We start from the raw sequence: 22,181 nt of genomic DNA on the forward strand, positions 1-22,181 counted from the left end.
ATCAAATACAATAATAACAATAACCATGTAGTTAGAAAATAATTAAGGACTCAGAGAAAAGACTCATAAAGATTATAGTGGAAAAATCTCATTTAGAGAGTGTTATTGAGCTATTGAAACAACAGTTATAAAGAAAAAGGAGTTAATTAACTTAAAAAAATTTAGAAGGTTTAATAAAGAATAATTATTGCCTATAAAGTTCATATAGAAAATTCAATTAATAGCAGTTATATATGATAAAGGAGAAAGATATTTAGGTATACTATAAAAAAGATTAAAGTACAGATATTTAAGAATTATCAAGAAAATTCACTTCATTAAGTAAATGACAGTCTTTATCAGAATGAAAGATATTCTAAAGGTTATTTTGTGATGTGTCAGTAGCTATTATTTGAAAACTAAACTTACCTTTTCTCTAGTAGATATAAAAGTTATATGGAAACAGAGAATCACACAAAGATAGCAGAATTTCTCATCCTGGGTCTCTCAGATGATCCCGAATTGCAACCCATTCTTTTTGGACTGTTCCTGTCCATGTATCTGGTCACGGTGCTGGGAAACTTGCTCATCATCCTGACTGTCAGCTCTGACTCACATCTTCACAACCCCATGTATTTCTTCCTCTCTAATCTGTCATTTATTGACATTTGTTTCATCTCAACCACAGTACCAAAGATGCTAGTGAACATGAAGTCACAGAAAAAAGACATATCCTACATAGAATGCCTTACACAGGTGTATTTTTTTAATACTTTTGGTGGAATGGATAACTTTTTACTCACGTTAATGGCCTATGATTGCTATGTAGCCATCTGTCACCCCCTCAACTACACTGTTATTATGAACCCTCGGCTGTGTGCCCTTCTGGTTTTGTTGTGTTGGATTATCATGTTCTGGGTCTCCCTAGTTCATGTTCTATTGATGAATGAACTGAACTTCTCCAGAGGTACAGAAATTCCACACTTCTTTTGCGAACTGGCTCAAGTTCTCAAAGTAGCCAACTCTGACACTTACATCAATAATGTCTTCATGTATGTGGTGACTTCCCTACTAGGTGTGATTCCAATGACAGGAATACTTATGTCTTACTCACAGATTGCTTCATCATTACTAAAGATGTCCTCTACTGTGAGTAAGTACAAAGCCTTTTCCACCTGTGGATCTCACCTTTGTGTGGTATGTTTGTTCTATGGGTCAGCAATTGTAGTTTACTTCAGCTCTTCTGTGCTCCATTCTAACCACAAAAAAATGGTTGCTTCATTGATGTACACTGTGGTCAGCCCCATGCTGAACCCTTTCATCTATAGCCTGAGAAACAAGGATGTGAAGGGTGCCCTTGGAGAATTTTTCATCAGAGTTGCCTCTTGCCCATTGTGGATCAAAGACTTCAGAACTAAATTCATACTGAGACCTGAAAGGCAAAATTTATGAACATGTCTCTTGGGTCATTTTGTAAATATATCTCTAAACTACACTATTCTAAAAGTATATATAACTTTGCATTTGTGTACTTTTTACAGAAAGTATTTTAATTCCTTATGGGTGTTGTTTAAAATTTGCAGTTGTCCTTATGGTTTTATTTATTTATTTATTTATTTTACAGTCCAGCTGTTGCTCTATTCCTGGTCCTCCCTTCTACTTTCTTCATCCCATTCTTCCTCCCCTTTTTCTCCAAGGGGATGTTCCCCGACCACCAGACCTCCCCTTTCCCTGGGGCCTCATGTCTGTTGGGGATTAGTTGTGTCTCCTACCACTGAGATCAGACCAAGCAGTACTCTGCTATGTATCTGTCAGGGGGTCGAGGGGCTCAGACCAGTTCATATATGTTGGCTAGTTAGTGGCTCAGTACATGGGAACTCCCAGGATTCTTGGTTAGTTGAGACTGCTGGTCTTCCTATGTGGTTGCCCTCCTCTTCATCTTCTTCCATCCTTCTCATAATTTACTATAGAGGTCTCAGACTTCAATCCAATGGTTGGGTATAATTATCTGCAACTGTCTCAGTTCGTTGCTCTTTGACCATCCCAAAAGACAGCCATGCTAGGTTCCTGCCTGTAAGCACACAATGAAATCAGTAATAGTGTCAGACCTTGGTGCAACCCATGAGATAGATCCAAATTTGGGCTGGACACTGGACCTCCTTTCCCTCAGTCTCTTCTCCATTTTTGTCCCTGTGGTTCTTTTAGACAGGCACAATTCTTGGTCAGAAATTTTGACTGTGGGTTGGTAACTCCAACCATCCCTCCACTTGAGGCCCTGTCTATCTACTGGAGGTAGACTCTTCCAGTTCTCTCTCTACAGTGTTGGTCATTTCATCTAGGGTCACTCCCATTGAGCCCTGAGATTCTCTCACCTTTCAGGTCTCTGGTACTTTCTAGATGGTCCTCCCCACCTCCCTTCACCAAGGCTGCATATTTTCATTCATTCCGCGGGTGTCCTGGGATTCTCTCCTGTTCCCACCTCCACACCTGATCCTGTACTCTTGTTCCCCTCCTCCATTACTCTTCCTCCCATGACTATTTTCTTCCCTGTTCTAAGTAGATTGAAGCATTCTCACTTGGGGCTTTCCCCTTGTTAAACTTTTTAAGTTCTGATGGTTGTATCCTAGGTTTTCTGTACTTTTTGGCTAATATGCACTTATAATGAGTACATACCATGTATATCCTTTTGGATCTCAGTTACCTCACTCAAGATAATATTTTCTAGCTCCATTCATTTCCCTGCAAATCTCATGATAGCCTCATTCTTAATAGCTGAATAGTATTCTATTGCGTAAATGAACCACATTTTCTGTATCCATTCTTCATTTGAGGAATATCTGGGTTATTTCCAACTTCTAGCTACTACAAATAAGGGTACTATGAACATGGTGGAACATGTGTCCCTGTGGTATGGTGGGACATCTATGGGTATATGCCCAAACATAATATACCTGGGTCTACAGATATATCTATTTCGAATTTTCTGAGGAACCACAAGATTGAGTTCCAGAGTGGTTATACCAGTTTGCAATCCCACCAGCAATGGAGGAGTGTTCTTTTTTCTCCACATCCTTACCAGCATGTGATGTCACCTGAGATTTTGATCTTAGCCATTCTGATATGGATCTATTTTCCTTTTTGTTGTACATACAGACTGCCAGTTAGACCATCACTATTTATTGAAGATGTGTTCATTTTTCACTGCATGTTTTTGGCTTCTTTGTCAAAAATCAAGTGTCCCTAACTGTGTGGGTTTATTTCTGGGTCTTCAGTCCTATTCCATTCATTGATTGATCTGTCTATTCTGTACCTGCCAGGGGCCAGCGCTGGCTTGGTGGGGGAGAAGTCTTCTTTCTTCTCCTTGTTGGTTCTTCTTGAGGGGGAAGAGAAGAGCATCAGCAGGGGTTAAGAGTTGGGTCTTAGAAGATTTGGGGTAAGACTTTGGTCTTACAAGATATTTGGGGTTGCTGTATAATAAAATTTTACTTATCTATCCTAGAAATTTTTATTTACTATGCTACTGTAGCTGACCTGACCTCTGGTATCCTCTAGCCAGAAACTGCAGTTTCTTGTACTTATCACCTCAGCCCCAAAACAGCAAAATATTAGAAAAATAGCCTTTGTACTATCTCAGCAGGAACTGCTGAACTCTAACTTATGCCTGCTAGTCCAAGATTAAAGGAAGAAAAAACACTTAGAAAAGTTATAGAGTTTATTACTAAGTGTCAAAAGTTTCCTGTAAAAGCTATCTAAGGGGAAAGTGGAAAGATCCTAAGTGGGGAAAAGGAAAAAATTCTAATAAGGGAAAAGTTCTAAGGGAAAGAATTCTAGGCAGGGGAAAATAAAAGGAAGAGATGAACGGCTCCTAATGAACCTTTCTTTGTCTTTGTCTTCAGTACTTATACATCTTTCAGAATACATGGTCATATGTTACAAAGTTCATCACAAGTTCACACCAAAAATCAAATCATAAATTGAAATAGAAGTTTACAACACAGAATGTTTACATGCATATCCATTAGGAGTAATTATCTGGCTAAACATCCATCACCTGTCTAGCTCCACAGGTTCACTGAAGGTTTAAAACTATAACTAAGAAATTAGTGAAGTTTTGTATAGATAAACCCAGGAAATATTTTATTTTCTTTCCCAGCACCTATAATAAATTGTGAGTTCCCTTTTAGTGACCTTTGGTTAATTGTTTTACAACCTCTTGGAATGTGCTCTGAGTAGGAGAAAGTCTGGTTACTATCTAAGAGCAATTAGGAGATGACACTTGGAAGACTGGCAGAGTTCTCATAGCAGTTTTGACTACCAGAAAGGGACCTAATAGCAGTCCCACTATAAAAAAGCTTAATAATCATTGATATAATTTTAGGAATTCTTATAGGATCATCATTAAGACTTAAGAAGCCATCTATTTGGCTATATAGCATCACTATAAAACAGCACATCTTTGTGGATCTGCAGAGATCTGCTCCAAAGGGGTGTGCTATTGCTTAGTGATTGTTACATATGTTTAATAATAATAATAGTAATAATAATAATAGGAAAAGCATATTATTAGCAGGAATCTTTCCTAAAGTAAGTTCCTTACAGACTTGCTGCATAAGATCTCACTTGTCACAGATTATATAATAATCCAAGGCAAGCCATTTCAGGATGAACACCTGCTAATTATTAGCTTGTCCCATTATGGCTCCTGACATGTACCAGTACCATGCAGTTTTTATAACTATTGGTCTGTAATACCACTTGAGGTCAGGGATGGTGATTCTCCTGGAAGTTCTATTACTGTTAAGAATTATTGTCACTATTCTGGATATCCATGGAATAGTTCTTTCCATGTCTGTAAAGAACTGTATGGAATTTTAATGGGAATATCATTGAATCTGTAAATTGCTTTTGGTAGGATGGCCATTTTCACTATGTTAATTCTACCAATCTGTGAGCATACGAGATCTTTCGATCTTCTAAGGTCTTTTTATTATTTCTTTCTTGAGATCCTTGAAGTTCTTGTTATACAGATCTTTCACTTGTTTGGTTAGAGTTACACCAAGATATTTTATATTATTTGTGCCTATTGTGAATGTGTTGTTTCCCTATTTTTTTCTCAGCCCATTTATCATTTCTATAAAAGAAGGCTACTGATTTCTTTGAATTAGTTTTATATCCAGTCACTTGGCTGGAGTTGTTAATCAGCTGTAGAAGTTCTCTGGTAGAACTTTTGGGGTCCCTTATGTATATTATCATATCATCCACAAATAGTGCTGCCTTGGCTTCTTCTTTTCCAATCTGTAATCCTTTGATCTTGTTTTCTTGTCTTATTTCTCTAGCTAGAACTTCTAGTACTATACTTAATAGATACAGAGACAGTGGCCAGCCCTGATTTTAGTGAGATTGCTTCAAGTATCTCTCCATTTAATTTGATGTTGGTTGTTAGTTTGCTCTATATTGCCTTTATTATGTTTAGATATGGGCTTTGAATTCCTGATCTCTCCAATACTTTTAACATGAAGGGGTGTTATATTTTGTCAAATGCTTTTTCAGCATCTAATGAGGCAGTAGTGTGATTTTTTTCATTGAGTTTATTTATATAGTGGATTATGTTGATGGCACCATCAAAGGCCAGGTAAGGCCATTGTTGAAAGTGAATCCCCAGTTGTAATTGGCAGCCCAGGACTGAAAGGGGACATGCATAGAATTTGAGCCTTGGCACCATGAAGAGAACCTATAAGAATATATTGGCTAAGCCTAGTTTCAGCAGAAGAGTCTAGCATATTGGAGATGCCAGTACCATGTATGATATGACTACCAAGAAGATCAGCATTAGTGGAGTGGACTCAACTAGTGCCTTGAGTGCTACAGAGGGCGGAGCTGGAAAAATAACCCCAAACCCTTTTGAGGAGCCCAGAACATCATGTGTGTATCCCAGACATTGCAAGCAGACACTATAAAGTTAAAATTGCCTTGTAGACCCCAAAATGTTAGAGGCCAGAGTCATGCTATACCTTCTGAAAACAGCTTCTAAGAGGGAGTAGAACTCATCTAAGAGAAAGAATTGTGTTATGGTCAATAAAAAAAATTAAAGGAGTTGTTGTGCCTCGAGCTCGGGGTTCAAGGGCAGCAGCGCAGGCAGGGACGACACTTCCTGGTAGCTGTCTTGCCCGCACAGTGAACAGCTCACACACTGGCGGCGGGGACCACAGGGTCTCCGGGACCTAGACACCGGGCACGCGGGACATGGCACAGGCCAGTCGTCCCACTGAGGCAGGGCACGGACCGCTGTTGTCAAGAGAAAGTGTCCCACAGCCTGCTAGAGTGCAGAGAGCATGGGGCGGATGAAAAAAGCCTCTCTCCCTCCCCTGTCCCGTCGCACGGACGGGGGCGGGCGCAAGTCTTGACTTACACAAAGAGTCCAGGATTCAAAAAACACGTGGAGATTTAAGACGTGTTGATTTATTGACATGGCGGGTTTGGGTGGTGTCGCGCTCTCCCAAAAAATATCAGAAGGGATTTGCTTATATTAGAAGTGGGAGAGGGGCGGGGCCAGGGAAATCTTGAAGCAGAGACTTGTCCCCCCACACACACTCTACTTGGGACATGGAGACCTCATGGCAGGTCTCCGGGCTCTGGGGGCGTGGCCAAATACCCAGGATTCTACATCCCCTCAAGGAGTTGAAGATACGAAGAACACTTTTACATAATGCATGGAGATGCAGAGTTTGGAGTTTGCTCAGCTGGTCTTTGGTCTTGCTACAGTCCAGTATCATATTACTATCATATTACTAGCATATTACTAGCATATTACTAGCATATTACTAGCATATTACTAGCATATTACTATGATGTTTTGGAATGGTAATATATATTCTGTGACGTTAGATGCATTTAATCTGCATTTTTATTTTGATTATTATAGGGCTTACAGTTTGAGATTAGATTATTCTCAGAAGAGACTTAGATATTTGGACTTTTAACATAGTTGAAACTGTTATAGACTAGGGGACTTCTGAAGTTGGACTAATTGTATTTTGCATTATGCTATTACTAGGTTTGGTCCCTATAGACTCATGTGTTTCAAAAAGCCTATGGAGGCAATATAGTAGAATGTGGTGGTTTGAATATGCTTGGTCCATTAGAAGTGACACTCTTAAAAGGCATGGCCTTGTTGTAGTACATGTGACCTTGTTGGAAGAAGTGAGTCACTGGTGGATTTGGCCCTATGCTTAAGCTTGACCCAGTACAGAAGAAGAAGTCTTCCTAACTGCAGTTAAATAAACATGCAGAACTCCCAGCTCCTTCTCTAGCACTATGTCTGCCTGGACACTGACATGCTTCCCTCCATGATGATAATGAACTGAACCTCTGAAACTATAAGCTAGCCCTAGTTAAATGTTGTCATTTATAAAAGTTGCCTTAGTCATGGTGTCTCTTCACAACAATGGAAACCCTAACTAAGACAGGGAGCTATGAGTCTATCCTGCTTGACATGACAAGGTTTGACAAGGTCAATATTGTGGAAGTCTTATAGCATTAATCATACATAATGTGAATTCAAGTGTACAATGGGTATGTCATGTCTGTAAGCCAGCACCCCACATCGCCCTCCTCAGTTTTTTCTGTCTTTTTCATTCTTTCTACACCTTCTTCCAGAATATTTCTGAGTTATGGTTTGTGGAAGATATTAAGGGTTATTTCGTTTATGACTGGATGGTTATACCTGATATGGTATAAACCTGAAAGAATCAGAAAGGAGTCAGGGGAGGGGGAATCATTGGCTGAAGAAGTCAGAGTATCTAGTTGGAAAGCTACTGCTGTTAATTTCTTTCTAAATAAATGTTCTGTACCTATCAAACTATCTTATAATTGGCTGATTTTATTCAAATAGAAAAAACCAGCTATCTTCTATTATTAGAGAAACTTCTGTTTGGAAGTGGTCAGATGCAGAGACTCACACCTTGCAGAAGCATGGTAGAGTTTGTATTTTGTCTGTTGCAGGATATTTTATCAAACTGTAAACCCTAAGATGATGTTATTTACTGGAAAAACCTGTTTTTAGTTGTGTTGCGACTCAGACTTAGCATATACCTTTATTCTAAGAGCTTTCTGCTTGAGTATTGTAAATAGAATTAAATAAAGTCACTTATTCTATACTAATACCAGACAGCTTTTATCACTATTGCTCTGTAGTATAGCTTGAGGTCAGGCAGGAATCCCAAAAGAGTAAGAGGGACACCAACCACCCACAATTTTTTTTGACCCAAAATTGATCCTGTCTTCAAGATATACAGGGACAGGAGATAGAGCTGAGACTGAGGGAATGGCCAAAAAAATAACTGGCCCACTTTGAGACCCATTCAATGGCCAAACACCAATCCATGACACTATTAATGTCCTCTGAGATGCTCTATCTAGCAGCTGACTCTGACAGATACAGACACCAACAACCAAAAAGTGGATGAAGCTTGGGGACTCTTTTGGAAGAATAGGAGGAAGAATTATAGGCCCTGAATGGGATATGGGATAGGAATTCTACAGGAAGACTAACAGATTTAGCTTCTCTGAGCCCTTGGAGATCTCATAGACTGAACCACCACCAGCCAAAGAACATACACAATCTGGACCTAGGCTCATATATGTGTGTGTGTGTGTGTGTGTGTGTATATATTTTTTTTTCAGATGTTCATCTTAGTCTTTATGTGGGTCCCAAACAACTGAATTGGAGTTATCCCAAAAGCTGTTGCCTATATTTGGAATATGTTCTTTTATCTGGGCAGTGTTGTTTGTCTTCAGGGTGAAACGATGTACCTAGCCTCACAAAGACATGAAGTTCCAGGGTAGTGGGCTATCCCGGGTGCCCCTACCAGCTCAAAGAATGAAAGGGAGTAGAGGAAGGATTGTGGGAGGGAGTGATCAGGTGCAGTAAGCAATATGTAAAGTGAATAAGTAAAATAAAAATAAAAAAATAAAAATAAAAACACCCAGTGCTCTAATGCATGACAAAATCATAAGGACAGAGAAATCATACCAGCTACAGAAAAACAAAAACCATCAGATTTGGTCAGACACCTGGGAAGATCTCAAAGAAAGAGTTACAGAGTATTAAAAGGAAACAGCTTTCCCATGTTAAGGATAGGAAATATCATAATACAAGACATTAGGACTCTTTTTAGTGCTACCTTGGTGGCTTAAAAATAGAAGTAGAAAATAAAAAGATAACTGACTTAACTAAGATTGACATAATACTGATTACACTTACAATCAGTCTAGTAATTTATATTTTATCCTTAATAGCCATAGGAATTTTTGTGCCAAATATAAAAAGTGTATTGATATTATACAAGCATTATAAAGTCTAGTAGATAAAAATAAGAAAAATATTCAGATATGGACAAAGGAATTTAGATAAGGACCTACCATGTCACCACAGGATGAAATGGAAGAAAGGCAGCTCAAGGATCTTAGAAAACCAAGCTTAGTTTTTCCAGTTACTATATAAGAATTACCATCAGATTACGGGCATACCCAAGGTTGCAAAGAAGTTAAATGGAATCCTATAGATATATTAGATTTGAGGAGATTCAAGGCAGCAATCATTTAATATAGTATATAGTCACCATATGTGAAACAGATATTAAATTCTTAGGGGACTTACCACAGAATTATACCTCAAGCCTGGAAAGATTTGGCAAAAGCAACACTGGAAGCTAGTCCTCAGTTACAATGGTGAACATGATGGAAAGAGGAAGCTAGGGTCTTAGAACAATGAAAGAGGACCAGCGGTATTAACATTTCACCGGATTGGTTGATAGGTGTGTGTTAGTATGCTGAGTTAAAAAGGCAGCTTGAATTTGATGTTCATACCTTGGCACTATGTTTTTTAGCAGTTTTAAGTTCTTGGGACAAGGTCAGAATAAGAAAAGGCCAGAGTCATTTACTAGAATTATAGAAGGCCAAAAAGAAGCATTCACTGACTTTTTGCAAACATTGACTTTAGCAGTAAATAGAATAGTATCAGATTCATAAGTCAGACAAATATTAATCAAAACTGGCTTTTGAAAATGCTAATTAAAAATGCAAAAGAGTGATTTGGCCTTTTAAGTCAAGATAAGTACCAATAAATGAATGGAATAGAAATACGGATAATATTGGATCTCACATTTATGATGCTACTCTGAAGTAGTTTCTAAAAGTTTTAAAACAATTAAAATGTCGGTTGTATTAATTGTGGTAAACAAGGTCATTTGAAAGTAGATACTAGGCAAGGCATTCCTAGAAACAATGTTTTTGTTTGTTTGTTTGTTTTGTTTTGTTTAGAGATAATACAAAAAGAATGTCTCAGTCTTCTGGAATTGAGAAGGTATGGCAAAGGCCAGTGTGGAGGTTTAAATATGTTTGGCCTATGGAATGGCTCATTAGGAGGGTGTGATCTAGTTAGAATAGGTATGGCTTTGTTGGAGAAAATGTATCACTGTGGGGGTAGGTTTTGTGACCCTCCTCCTACTTGCCTAGAAAATACTCTCTCCTGACTGTTTTTAAATCAAGATGTAGAACTCTCAGCTACTTCTCCAACACCATGCTGCCTGCATATTGTCATGCTTTCTGCTATGATGATAGTGGACTAAAACTCTGAAATTGTAACCTGCCCAATTAAATATTTGCCTTTTAAGACTTGCTTTGGTTATGGTTTCTCTTCACATGAACTAATGAATGCAGGTAAACTAGGGGAAGGCATGTCAACCCTTTGCCATTGGGAAGTGACTAGGTGCCTTCCACATGCCCTCATATCAAATTCAATTCATTGGTGTGCTGTAAGCATGGAACAAACTCATTCAAGCTAAAGTTGGATGAGTTTCCTCATTGAGATTTGAGGCCCCAGGGAGAGGGGAGATCTGGTGAGGTGGGGGGTGAGGGAGTGGGGACATCCTCTTGGAGAAGGGGGAGGAGAAATGGGATGAGGAACAATTGGAGGATGAACTGGGAAGGGGATAACAACTGGACTGCAAAAAAGATTAAAGAATACTAATAATAAAAAAAAGAGAAAGAAACTCATCCACAGAGCTCTTTAAGGATTTAATGTATGTTGTTAAAAATAATGCTGCTCTGGATGCAATTGAGGAGAGAATAGCTTCAATAGATAAAACAAAAAAAAACAAAAAACACCAGAAAAGTATTTTTGAAAACCACAATAAATTATCAGAGAACAAAGCTAAAAATACAAATACATGCTATTGAAATTGGAGATTTAGTAGACACAGGAGCAGATACAACAAAAATTTCACCAAAATTCTGGCATCCAGATTGGACTCTTCAGGAGGTAAATACTCAGCTTCTTGGAATTGGAACTTTATCTCAGGTAAAACAAAGTGCAGAATGGGTTGAACTTATAGGAAAAGAAGGACAAAGAAGAAAATTAAACTCCATGTGGCTAATATAGTCATGAATCTATGTAGCTATAATATGATAAAAGGGACAGCAACTTTTAGAGCCTATCCATGACTAGTTAATATTTCCCAGCCATTCTTGAAAATCATACTGATGCAAATCTAATCAGGAAAGACTATTTATAAGTCAAGAAAAAAATAAAGTGGATCAAAGCCCCTATGATTGTTTAGAAAATAGAATTTTTCCCACTCTTATGGTATTATTAGGTTTTCCTGAATCTCTTAATGTAGTTACTGACTCTCAATATGCAGAAAGAGTAGTTTTATACATTGAAATCATTGGACTCATTCTGGATGATTCTAAATTAACTTTGCTATTCATTCAACTACAACAAGTAATCAGAAGTAAAAATTATCCATTGTATATAACACATTTCAAATCCCACACTGGTCTACTAAACAATTTAGTACATGACAATGAATAAATTAATCAGCTACTAATAGAAAATGTGCTAGAAGCCTGAATATTTCATAAGAAGCACTGTGTTAACTGCAAAGATTTGAAGAAATCCAAATGTATCACTTGACAACAAGTCAAAAAAATTATAAGGAAATGTCCTACTTTTTCAATGTATAACCAAGCTCCATTACCTGCAGGAAGCAACCTAAAAGGTACTCAAAGAAATGAAATTTGGCAAATAAATGAGTTTCATTTTGCAGAGCTTGGAAAATTAAAGAATGTGTAGCACACAAATACTTATTCAGGATTTCTACAGGCAACTGCTTTAAGTTCTGAGAAGGCTGATCCTAGAATAGCAAATTTACTGGAAGTTATGGCGAATATGGATATCTATACCAATTAGGACTGACGATGCTCCAGCATATGTTCCTAGTAAAATGAAATGGTTTTTTGCATATTACAACATAAAGCATATTACAGGTATACCACACAATTCTACTGGACAAGCAGCTATAGAAATGTCTAATTGCAATTTAAAAGATATGCTTAATAAATAGAAAATGATAGTCAAGACCACCAGAGATAGATTACACTATTCTTTATTAATATTAAATTTTAAAATGCTAATGAGTAAGAAACAATATATTCTGAGAGAAATTAGATAGCAGAAAAAAACCCTGCTGACTTAAACCAGCCTCTAAATTTGTAAGTTAAATTGACTTGACTATGAAAACCGGGATACCTGCTATGTTTGGAGAGAGGTTTTGTCTTTGTTTCCCCAGGAGAATAAAAGCTGTGGATAGCATCAAGATTGATATAGATGACATTCAAACAGGAGAGTCCTCCTGAATAAGAATAAAATAGTTCATCATACAGCTTAGTCATTCAGCCTAAACTAATTTATAAAGACTAACAAATGCATTTCATTTGAACAGGCATGAAAAATAAAAATATATTAAAAAACAATTTGAAATGATAAGTTACCACTTGTCTTAATGGCATGAAATGAAAAAACATGGGTTTTGTTTAACCATGCATCTTCATCCTATGTTAGAATTTTAGACTGTAGATTGCCATGTGGTCTGCACCATCTTGGATATCAACTTCTGAATGTTCTTCTTACATAAAAAGGATACTTTTTTGTTTGATATTAAAAACACAGTCAAAGATTTTAAATATTTTAAATAAATTCAAAGGGTTCCTAGAGTTCAAACTCGTTTTCTAAATCTCTAAGAATTGGAGTGATTTAAACCTAAGATAAAATATTTGAACCAGGCAGTGAAAGCCCATACCTTGAATCCTAGCAAACACAGGCATATCTCCACAAGTCACTTGTTTTCTAAATTACTGAGTTATGGTAAACAAGGTAGTTGTTGCCCAAGCTTTAATCAGACCTCTCAGGGGTAAAATTGAGTTATAGCTTCTAATTGGTATGTTTGCACACTAGAGAAATCACACATCATATTTACAGATTATTATAAAAACCCTCTACAGGGTTATTAGAAAAGCAGCTAATTTCCAATGGGGACAGGAACAAAGAGCAGCTTTTGTGACTGGCAGTTAGTTCATCCACATATATGCAACCCTGACCAATAATGCACCAGATGATACCTTAATTATAAACATTGTATTTATCAGTGAATTGGCAACTAGGGACTCTTTATAAAGTAAAGAGGAATCTACCAACATTTATCTGTTGGCTTCTATTGAAAACACTTTCAATATATGGAGAAATAGTATTCTGTCTTTGAGAAACAAATTTAGATTTTTAAGAAACATGGAAAACATTATACCCAGTTATTGCAAACTACCCTATAGTCATAAGAACATAGTCCTTTGTAGTCTTATCTATGTAAGGAAAGGTATTACAACAAAGTTGGTACTTATCTGAATTCTTTCATAATCAGAATGTGGTAGCAAAAGGTTTTTGTGTCTTCCCATACTGAGGAAATAGCTCAGTTGCCTAAAGTGCTCACTCTCCCCTAAAAAAAGACAACTATTGGACTGTGGAGACAAATGCAATGGTCATAACATTTTGTTAATGCATTGTTTACTGATGGTTCATCAACCAGTGATGGAACCAAAGCTAATGTAAAGCAGAAGCCTATAGAATGGGAGATGTAATGGTCAATACTAAGAAAGGAATTACAAAATCGGTGCTATAAGACAAACATCTAGGAAAGAAAAAAGGGCATCTCTGTCTTCCCAATTCATAGTGCATGCTCAATGGTATAGCTATAAGGTCATCAAAATGGAAAACCACTAACTGGCAGGCAAATGACAAAGATTTGAGGCATGAATGGAAATGGCAAAATTTAGCAAAGACATCAAATTTTATGTAAGCAAGATAGACAAAATAAGTCTAAAAATAATGGAATCATGGACAAATTAGCATCATGTTCAACTGAGTCCATAATATTAAAATTTTTCAGAAATCAAATTCAGAATAAATCAGTAAGAATAATAAATCACACACTCTAAAAGCTTCAAAGTTCAACCTTAGTACTAAAAAATAAGGGGAAATGGAGAACCAAATTAAACGAAAACAAGCTTATGAGAACAGTAATTATAAGGAATCCATACCCAAGTGGTGGTTCACACCATTAATCCCAGTACTTGGGAAGCACATGCTTTTAATCCCAACACTTGAGAAGCAGAGGTAGTCACATAAGAATTATAGTGATTTAAAATTAAAATCCTCTTCGCAAAAGGCATGCTGAAATTCAAAGTTAATAACCTTTATGATCTAAAAATAAATACACTTAAACCTTTAAATATATGTATATTTAAATACAGAGTATTTAAATATGTATATGGGAATAGGTATATTTACCCACACATACTAAGATATATTTGGTTTCAATTTTTCAAAACAATTGTTTTTCATTTCAGTTGAAAGGCAATACTTTTTCTGTTGCCCAAAAACCCATGTATAGATATAAGATATAACCAGCCAAAAAATGAACCCCCAGAATTAGGGTTAGATCAGGATTTTGTTTTTTTCTTTCCAGGAGAATAAAAACATCCAATTAAGGAATTCAGAGAGCACTGGACAAGTGAAACATCTGGAGAAAAAGAATGGATCATCAAGAAAAAATGTCTTAGCCGGGCAGTGGTGGCACATGCCTTTAATCCCAGCACTTGGGAGGCAGAGACAGGTGGATTTCTGAGTTCAAGGCCAGCCTGGTCTACCGAGTGAGTTTCAGGACAGCCAGAGCTACACAGAGAAACCTGTCTTGAAAAGCCAAAAAAAAAAAAAAAAAAAAAAGTCTTAAGGAAAAGAGCTATCACCCAAGTGTTATCACCAACCTCAAGCTGACAGGTCTGAAATTCTGTCCCAGAGCACTAGAACCCACGCCTCCATCTTGACTGAGCCTCAGCCAGTTCATGCTAGACCTAATGTGGGCCAGGGCATGGACAACCCAGGCAGGCATTCTCTTAGTCCTTCCTGCCATGTTGCTGCCCTGCTCATGATTGATTCCCAAATGCCTGTCTCCCCTGCCCTCTCCAGACAGACATAAGTGGCAAAAGGTCTTTTTTTAATTTAATTCTCTTTATTATCTTTTTCCACAATAACACAAATATATTGCTTTATAGAGATATTTGAATCTGATAAGATTATAACTGCTTTCTTTTTATATTTTTTATTTTTTATTGGATACTTTATTTATTTACATTTCAGATGTCATCCCCTTTCCCCATTTCCCCTCCCTAGAATGTCCCTATCCTATTCTCCTTCCTCCTTTATGCTTTTATACCATTTTAGTTACATGCAAGTACTAAGGTCACTTCTATGTTGAGGGACTAGCAATACAATAGACACAAATAGTCAAAGAACAAGCAAGGAAATAAACAAAATTCTGTAAACACTCCCATGATCACTGTTTCTAAGGGCTTATCAGGATGACCAAATATCTGAGACAACTTCCCAGTCCTAGCCTGAAGTCATTTTCATGTCTGAAACCTACTTCCTTGTTCTAGCCTAAAATTTAGATTCATGCTTGAAATCACTTCTTTGTTCTAACCAAATATTTACATTCCTGCTTGAAATTACTTATTTGTTCTAGACTCATGTCAGATTCCTGCCTGAAGCCCACTTCCTTGTCCTTGACCAATGTCATATTCCTGCCAAGCAGCCCATTTACTTGTCCTTGGCCCATATTAGCTTCTTGACAAGCAGCCCCAAAGGCTCTCCACCTCTAGCCCCCACCTTTTTTTTCATAAACAAAACTGAGCCTGTGTTAGGTCATTCTGATAAGAATACCTTCCTTACCCATCATGGAATATGCATTATCAAAAGCAATGCATTTCTGTCTTAGGTTGTTAATGCTCTGTGTAGAATCTTACCTGTCCTTGGCTCTTTCAGCCTGTTAATTTAATGACTCTGTCTTGGAGTCCATTTTCAGGTTTAAACCATGTACTTTGGTTGCCAACATGTTGATGTTGTTAAAGACAAGCTTTAACATGGTGGGCAGGAATAAAAGTATTCCCAGGACAAAAAGAGCTAGTATGATCAAGCTATATATGTCATTCTTGAAGCTTGATCAAAATAGAAATACTAGAGGGCATATTTGTGTTTTCTCTGAAGAGTCTTAAAGGAGCATGGTGGCTGCCAGAGCAGTGGGTGAGACATGCTGATGCCAGGACAAAGAATGATACTGACCCGCGAGATTGCTGAGTGCCCTGACAATTGTGACTGGGAAGCTGTATTGAACATATGTTCCCAACTCACCATTGTTTACCTATACTCCTAATGGGATAAGCTGCCTTGCATCAAGATTTTAGAATTGTGGAACAGAGAATCAAAAACAGAAGTTATGACTCTTGTATTTTTCTTAAAGATGACTAGTTATTCAGACTTAATCATGTACTGGTCTAGAAATCAATCCAATATTGGAAATAACAGGCTTCATTTGGAAAGCTGGTTCTGGACTTTTTCAGAGACATATTTGGAAGTTAGCTATAGTTCTCTATGATGTTATGTTAGCAAGAGATAAAGTTGAGGCAGGATCTGGATTTCAAACAGGTGTTAGCACATGTGTTAAGGCTCTTTTAATTATCAAGTAAAAATTACTTTTGTTTCTTCTACAGTATTTAATGTAAGTTGCATTGATTGTACACTTTCTAATTGTGTTAGTTTGTTGAAATCTGGCATGTCAGTTATGGAGGTCTATCAACCAGCTTTTGTTTTATTGCCTTGAGTATCAAAGAACCTTTGCCTTCTGAAACAAGCTTGCAAGTACTGGAAGAAGTGACTCAGGCTTTAAACAGAAGCAAGAGGGTAGTGGGCTTGATTATTGCTGGTATAACAGCTTTAGTTACATTAATTGCTAGCACCACTGCTTCTGCAATTGCTTTGACATAAGAAGTTAAGACAGCTACTTTTGTTAATCATTTAGCAACCCCCCCCCAAAAAAAAAGAATGTCACTAATGTACTGAATATGCAAGAGGATTTAGATAGGCATTTGGAAGAACAAATTGATGTTCTTTATCCTATTCAAATTATTCGAAGGAGATTCAGAGTTTAAGAGTAAGGAGCCATCTCAAGTGTCATGCCAAATACCATTGGATTAATGTTAGTTCCAAAATTTACAGTGATAGTCATTATTATTAGGAAAAAGTTTAAAGGCACTTGTAGTGTATTTGGAATGATTCTAACATTTCTCTGGATGTTTTAACTTTGCATAGTGAATTTATGAATTTAAAGAATGCTACTCTGCTGAATGTTGATGTGGTAGATACTGCTAATATAATTACCCTTGGCAAAAGGTCTTTTTGTGGGCCCAATTCAACTAAAGATTAAATTTGTCTTTGGGGTAAGAGCATGGCTCTCTCCTTCTCTAAATGTGCACATACTCATTAAAGGAAAAGGAAAAAAATCTCTGTCTGATATCAGAAGAGCAACATGGTATGGGACAGAAGAAACAAAAAAAATAAGAGACTATTCTATTGCCACTAATCTCATATTTTTTTTTTCATTTTCACTTGACTTTAAAAACTTTTCTAAAGGTATAAATAGCCATACAGAGTACTAATTAATGCTAGAAATAAGGTTCATCTAGCTTCCTGTATGTGTTTTTAGGTTTGAGTCTGAAGCAGGTAAGTAGGAACAATGTTTGTGTACCTCAGATGTACTTAATAGATTGTAGTCCTCAAAACTTTCTCAGATCTGCTGAATATGCCATTTAAAATGTTTAAATTTTGTACAAGAAAAGCGTGACCATTTCCAAGAGTAACCTGTGAGGTTCCAAAAAGATGATGGGGCCCTGCAATGATGAATCCACTTGGATTGTGTTAACTCTAATCACTGGGCAAAACTACCAAATGCATTCTCTGCCACTGAGTTCTATGCAAGCAGAGGACACCTTTGGGTTGATTGTTGTCCTCTACCTAGCCAGGACTATCATTCATCTGACAAACACCACTCAAAGATCATCATTGGATGACAAATTCCTCAGGACACTCAAACTGTTGAGTTCATAAGAGACTGACTTACAAAACTTTGAACTCAAAGACACTCAATTCTATAACTGCCAAATATAACAAAGCTGAACACTGTGGAAAGCTTAGCAGAAATAGCTTTGTTGTAAATAGTTTTATTCTGTTAGAGTTAAAACCTATTTTTTATTTAGACAAATTGGAGAAATATTGCAGGATATTTTCTTTCTATATTCTCTTGATTGTCATTTTACCTCTTTCCTCATAATTATAATAGTCATCTCATAATCCTGCATTGCCATTATCTTATCTTATTATATTCTGTTTATAGAACAGATCCTATGCCTGTCCATGTGTCTACCTTATTTTGCTTAAAATCATGATATTCTCTTATATTTTATTACTGACATTGCATTCTTTACATGTCTGATTTGACCCCATTTTGTAAATATAGTCCATAATTTCTTTTTCTGCTAGTATGCTCATAGGAATTGAAACTGATTTTATAACTTTTTTACTTTGAAGAGTGTCAGAATAAATATAGTTCTACACTTATCTCTTTGTATGTTGAATTTACTTTCTTCAAATACATAACCATGCTACAGATTGTTGCTACAATAGTTTTATTTTGACTTTGTATGTGCAAGCATGTATGTTTATGTTTGTGCATGAGAAAGAGAGAGATAGAGACAGAGACAGAGAGAGATAAGAGAATATTTTTCCTAGTGAACTATATTTATTTAAATTCTTGTCTTCAGTGTATAAGCTTTTTTATAATGGGTATTTTTTCAAATATTTTTAAATGTATGTGTAATCTATAGTAGAAATACTAAGAATGAAGATGAGACTTTAGTGTAGTTTTATAATTGATATTTATTACTTGTTAAATTGTACACATGATTACATATATATAATGCAGTTTGAACATATTATCTCCCTAATCTCCCTGTCTTATTACCTCCTCCTGGGTATATACCCAGAAGATCTTTCACCATACTACAGGGACATGTGTTCTACCATGTTCATAGAAGCCTTATTTGTAATAGCCATAAGCTAGAAACAACCAAGATGCCCTTCAACAAAAGAATGGGAATGAAATTCTTAATGACTTATACATATGCATAATTTTCTACTTTGTAAAAAATCAGTGCAAGCATATATACAACAGTACGGTGGTATAAGAGGTAGAAAGGTGCTTCAGATCTTAGATTGTCTTATATTCTCTAATAAAAAGCATTTAAAGTGAGTCTCACTCTCTATTTTTATTTTAGCAAAAAACTAAAACCTCTGAATTTATATAAACTCAAGTTTCAGTCATTTATCCTTACTGTCTAACTAATCCCCTTTTCTACCAACAAAAGCCAGTGTGAGTCAATAAACTTAATTATGACTTAGTAAGCAGCTCATGAACACAATTCATGTGGCTAGAAATGAAATTAGCTTCCATTTAAAATCTGTTTTTAAAAGTGTAAGAGAGGAATTATGAGAGCATTAGTTTATCAATCTGTTCATCAACTTCCCAGGGCAGGGTTCAGAGTCATTGAGGACAGAAATGTTTTCAGTACTAATACATTTCTCCACAAGTTACAAATTTTCTGACCTTCTTTGAGTACATGTACCAACACATATGTAAATGTTCAATGCACGCACACACACACACACACACACACACACACACACACACATATACACACATACTATCAGAATATCATGCATTCATGAACTGTAGAGCCTACAAATGACCTAGAGTCTGTAATGAAATTAACTCTATAGTCAAAATTACAAGACTAACTGAATAGAATAAAACAATATCAACTTATTTACTACCTGAAAAATAGGTATCATACTGAGGAAGACATGCAGAGAATAAAAATAGATGGATATAAAATACATATTGTAACAAAACCAAATAGCAAATATATATCTGACAGAACTTTATACCAAAACATCATTAAAGATCAAAAAACCCTACACATTAATAAAACAACAATACATCAAATATGCTTTATTGCTTTAAACACATGTTTATTGAAAATTTTCTGGTCTCCCAGAAGTGCTGACACACAGGGTTTCAGGAGGAAGAAGCTACAGTCAGGGGCAGCAAAACAAGCTAAAACCAGCGATAACCAGATGTCAAGAGACAAGGGCAAAAACAAGCAACAGAAACCAAAGTTACTTGGCATCATTAGAACCCAGTTTCTCCACAACAGCAAGCCCTGGATACCCCAACACACAGAAAAGCAAGATGCTGATTTAAAATCACATCTCATGATGATGATGATAGAGGACTTTAAGGACATAAGTAATTCCCTTAAAGAAATACAGGAGACCACAGGTAAATAGGTAGAAGACCTCAAAGAGGAAACACAAAAATGCCTTAAAGAATTATAGGAAAACACAAACAAACAGGTAAAGGAATTGAACAAAATCATCCAAGATTCAAAAATGAAAATAGAAATCACAATGGGAGACAACCTAAAGATAGAAAATCTAGGAAAAAGATCAGGAGTCATAGATGCGAGCATGACCAGTAGAATACATGAGATAGAAGAGAAAATCTCAGGTGCAGAAGATACCATAGAAAACATTGACAAAACAGTCAAAGAAAATACAAAATACAAAAAGCTCCTAACTCAAAACATCCAGGAAATCCAGGACACAATGAGAAGACCAAACATAAGAATAATAGGTATAGAATAGAAGTAAGATTCACAACTTAAAGGGCCAGTAAATATCTTCAACAAAATTGTAGAAGAAAACTTCCCTGACCTAAAGAAAGAGATGCCCATGAACATAAAAGAAGCCTATAGAACTTCAAATAAATTGGACCACAAAAGAAATTCCTCCCATCACATAATAGTTAAAACACAAAATGCACAAAACAAAGAAAAATATTAAGAGCACTAAAGGAAAAAAGTCAAGTAGCATATAAAGGCAGATCTATGAGAATTACACAAGACTTCTTACCAGAGACTATAAAACCCAGAACAACCTGGACAGATGTAATACAGACCCTAACAGAACACAAAAGCCAGCTCAGGCTACTATGCCAGCAAAATTCTTAATTATCATAGATAGAGAAAACAAGATATTCCATGAAAAAAACAAATTTGCACAATATCTTTCCACAAATTCAGCCCTACAAAGGATAATAGATTGAAAACTCCAACACAAAAAAGGAAACTACACCATAGAAAAAGGAAGAAAGTAATCATCTTTTCAAAGACGATAGCCACACAAACATAAAATTAACATCAAAAATAACAAGAAGCAACAATCACTACTCCTTAACATCTCTTAGCATCAATGGACTCAATTCCCCAATAAGAAGACATAGACTAGCAGACTGGATTCACAAACAAGACCCAACATTTTGCTTCATACAGGAAACTCACCCTGTGTCAAAGACAGACTTTACCTCAGAATAAAGGGCTGTAAAACAATTTTCCAACCAAATGGTCCCAAGAAACAAGCTAGAGTAACCATTCTAATATCAAATAAAATCAACTTTGAACCAAAACTTATCAAAAAGATAAAGGAAGGATACTTTATAGTCATCAAAAGAAAAATCTTCCAAGAAGAACTCTCAATTCTGAACATCTATGCTCTAAATGCAAGGGCATCCACATTCATAAAAAAAATTAAAAATTAAAAAAAAAAACTTTGCTAAAGCTCAAAGCACACATTGCACCTCACACAATAATAGTGGGAGACTTCAATAACCTACTCTAATCAAAAGACAGATCATGGAAACACCAACTAAACAGAGGCACAGTGAAACTAAAAGAAGTTATGGATTAAATGGATTTAACAGATATCTATAGAACATTTCATCCTAAAACAAAAGAATATACCTTCTTCTCAGCACCTCATGGTACCTTCCCCAAAACTGACCATATAATCAGCCACAAAATAG

General features: G+C 36.3%; 1 protein-coding gene across 1 annotated transcript; it reads left to right on the forward strand.

The window, feature by feature from the left end:
• The first annotated feature begins 366 nt into the window (after positions 1-366).
• On the forward strand, positions 367-1,567 carry LOC114618184 (olfactory receptor 867). Its single transcript, XM_028763868.1, has one exon. It carries the CDS (start codon positions 436-438, stop codon positions 1,429-1,431), a length of 996 nt encoding a protein of 331 aa, XP_028619701.1. The 5' UTR covers positions 367-435; the 3' UTR covers positions 1,432-1,567.
• The last annotated feature ends 20,614 nt before the right edge of the window (positions 1,568-22,181 follow it).

Source organism: Grammomys surdaster, unplaced genomic scaffold (assembly GCF_004785775.1).
Source record: "Grammomys surdaster isolate TR1022 unplaced genomic scaffold, NIH_TR_1.0 140, whole genome shotgun sequence".
In the NCBI taxonomy this organism is placed as follows: Eukaryota; Metazoa; Chordata; class Mammalia; order Rodentia; family Muridae; genus Grammomys; species Grammomys surdaster.